General features: G+C 37.7%; 1 protein-coding gene across 1 annotated transcript in view; it reads right to left on the bottom strand.

The window, feature by feature from the left end:
- The window catches only part of LOC107693766 (40S ribosomal protein S18-like), a 5443-nt gene that overhangs the window by 2279 nt on the left and 534 nt on the right, over positions 1–2630 (bottom strand). The window contains exons 2-4 of the mRNA XM_016493280.1: positions 2528–2626; positions 2298–2384; positions 1688–1789 (exon numbers count right to left, since the gene is read on the bottom strand). Of these exons, the coding sequence (XP_016348766.1) occupies positions 1688–1789; positions 2298–2384; positions 2528–2626 (288 nt within the window). The remainder of the gene's footprint in view (positions 1–1687; positions 1790–2297; positions 2385–2527; positions 2627–2630) is intronic.

Here is a 2630-nt window from a genome sequence, read left to right as displayed (position 1 = left end):
TGAAGTCAAACCATTCTGTTTTTGCTTCAAATTTCAAAATTATACAATCTAATTTAGTTTAAAAACTGCTCATGTTCCATGTATGCAGCATCTTTGTTTGGATCAAGATTAAAATGCAGTGGTTGCCTCTAATTTTAAAAGGAAAGAGCACAGACAAAGCCTTATTTTGTTTATATGAAGAGATTTCTTTTATTTGTGTTACTCATTTATATGATTTGGGATTTGTTTTAAAATTTCAATGTAGTTTTGTTATTTACATTTACATTATATTTCAATTTAGTCATTTAGCAGACGCTTTTGTCCAAAGCGACTTACAAATGAGGACAACAGAAGCAATCAAAACCAACAAAAGAGCAATAATATGCAAGTGCTATATTAGTATATTATTATATATTATAGTGTTATATTTCAATTTCACAAAGAAACGTGCAGCATTTTGTCCAAGCAATAATAAAAGGGCACATTTAATTTATCATTTGTCTTAAATCTCATCGTAAGTTGAGTGAATCGTTACATTCCTACACAACATTATGAAAAATACCACTGTGTTTGAAGGATACAACTTGATTTGTGCGTTTCCTTTTTAAAATACTTTGTCAGTGACGCGCTGAGTCAGACAACTGCATTTACACTGCAATACATATAGGCTTATCTGTTTCCACTAAAACAGCTAAAAGATGTTCACCGTATCAGCAAAACTGCATTTGATTTGATTTGTTTAAAACGATTGAAATACTATTGGGCCAGTGGAAAAGAATGATGTCAAGTTTATTCTAAAATAGGCTATTTATCTGAGAACTAAACCGTTTTGTTTTTATGGATATTTTGATATATTTATTCTAAAACATAAGGATACCGGATGATTTTTCCAATAAAAATTAATGTGTATGGCACAAATGGCATTTATAGTCCGTATCTCATATTTCCTTAATGTCGTTTATCTTTGACGGTGTTAAACATGCTGTCACGTGGATGGGAATATGCATGGAAATGATATGCAGATGAGGTTATGCATAGTAAAACTAGGCGTTGTAAGCTCCATATATGGTGATTTCTGGGAGGAGATGCACGTACGCACAATCGATTTTTGCACAGGTTCTGGCGTATGGTTTTATAAATCTGAAAATTTGTTCGTACGTACACTTTTAGGATGAAATCTACAAAGAGTTTTATAAATGAGACCCCAGGTGAGTTTAGGAAACGTTTGCAGGTTTACTTGTCATGCCATTATTAGACTTGTTAATGCAAAAAAACCTGCCACAGCTTCATAGATGTACACTAGCTGTTTAGGACAGTGTTTTTCACCAACGGCACAGTTTTACAGAAAGTTTTCTTCTTACCATGGCAGTGAGGAGGGTTTTACCTGTGGTCACCATGATTTACAAACACATAACACTATAGAGGATCTGTAGACTCATGTTAGTGTGCAGCCCTGTATTCAGATTTAGGACGCGCTCCGTTTATTATACATTAGATTTACTGAATCTTATCAGTTCAATCATGTATGACATTACACAACCTAGCAAACCTCACGCTGCAGTTACAAAAGAACAAACTATCAGACAAGCCCGGATTATGATTTGTAGTTTTGCACAGCTCTGGCAACTACTGCTCTATAGTGCATTATACAGTCATGGAGAAAGACCTGATTCTGCAGCTGAAGCTTATAACTTCACTCCGAGCGTACCTGACTGTATTTCCCGTCTTTAATGTCCTTCTGTCTGTTCAGGAACCAGTCAGGGATTTTGTACTGGCGAGGATTCTGCATAATGGTCACCACCCTCTCCACCTGTCAATCAATCAATAACAGCTCAGATAAACATTACTGTAAACACCCATAAAGAGCCACATACAAGCTTACACACCATTCTCATTTGAGGCGTTTCACAATATGCTTCAAAATAACTGATATGGTCTTGCTAGTTTGTCAGAAGCTAAATGTCAATTGTACCACATTTCAGAATGTTCTCCAGCGACTTGTTTTAATATGCTTCTTCCGTTTCTATAAAGAACAATAAAGTTGTTAAGTTAATTTCTGGCAATATTGTCAGCACAGACACTATTGGAAGAGAGCTGAACTGGATGATGACATCACTGAATCAATGAACTGACTTTAGCTTGAAAATGACTCTGTTATTGTCCTCTTGCATTACTGCAGACGGTTTTCCTGTTGACACTGTAAAGAACTATATAAATGAAGGTGACTTGACTAAAGCTGTCTGCTGGATTGTTTACAGGTGAATGTGTGTTTTACAAGTGTTTTCCTGCGGAGAATGAAGAGTGAAGAGTAAGCGCACCTCATCCTCAGTGAGTTCTCCAGCTCGCTTGCTCAGATCGATGTCTGCTTTCCTCAGAACCACATGAGCGTACCGCCGACCCACCCCCTGCAGAGCACAGAGAGCATTCAGAACACACACACACACACCCTGCAGAGCAGAGAGCGTTCAGAACACACACACACACACACACACACCCTGCAGAGCACAGAGCGTTCAGAACACACACAGTTTATGTTTAAAGCACTCACTTTGATGGCGGTGATGGCAAACGCAATTTTGCGTCTTCCGTCGATGTTCGTGTTGAGAACACGCAGGATGTGCTGGAACTTCTCTGGAACGACGAGCGACTAA

This window comes from Sinocyclocheilus anshuiensis, unplaced genomic scaffold (assembly GCF_001515605.1).
Source record: "Sinocyclocheilus anshuiensis isolate Anshui unplaced genomic scaffold, SAMN03320099.WGS_v1.1 scaffold1986, whole genome shotgun sequence".
NCBI classification, from domain to species: Eukaryota; Metazoa; Chordata; class Actinopteri; order Cypriniformes; family Cyprinidae; genus Sinocyclocheilus; species Sinocyclocheilus anshuiensis.
This window is presented reverse-complemented; position numbering and strand designations above follow the sequence as displayed.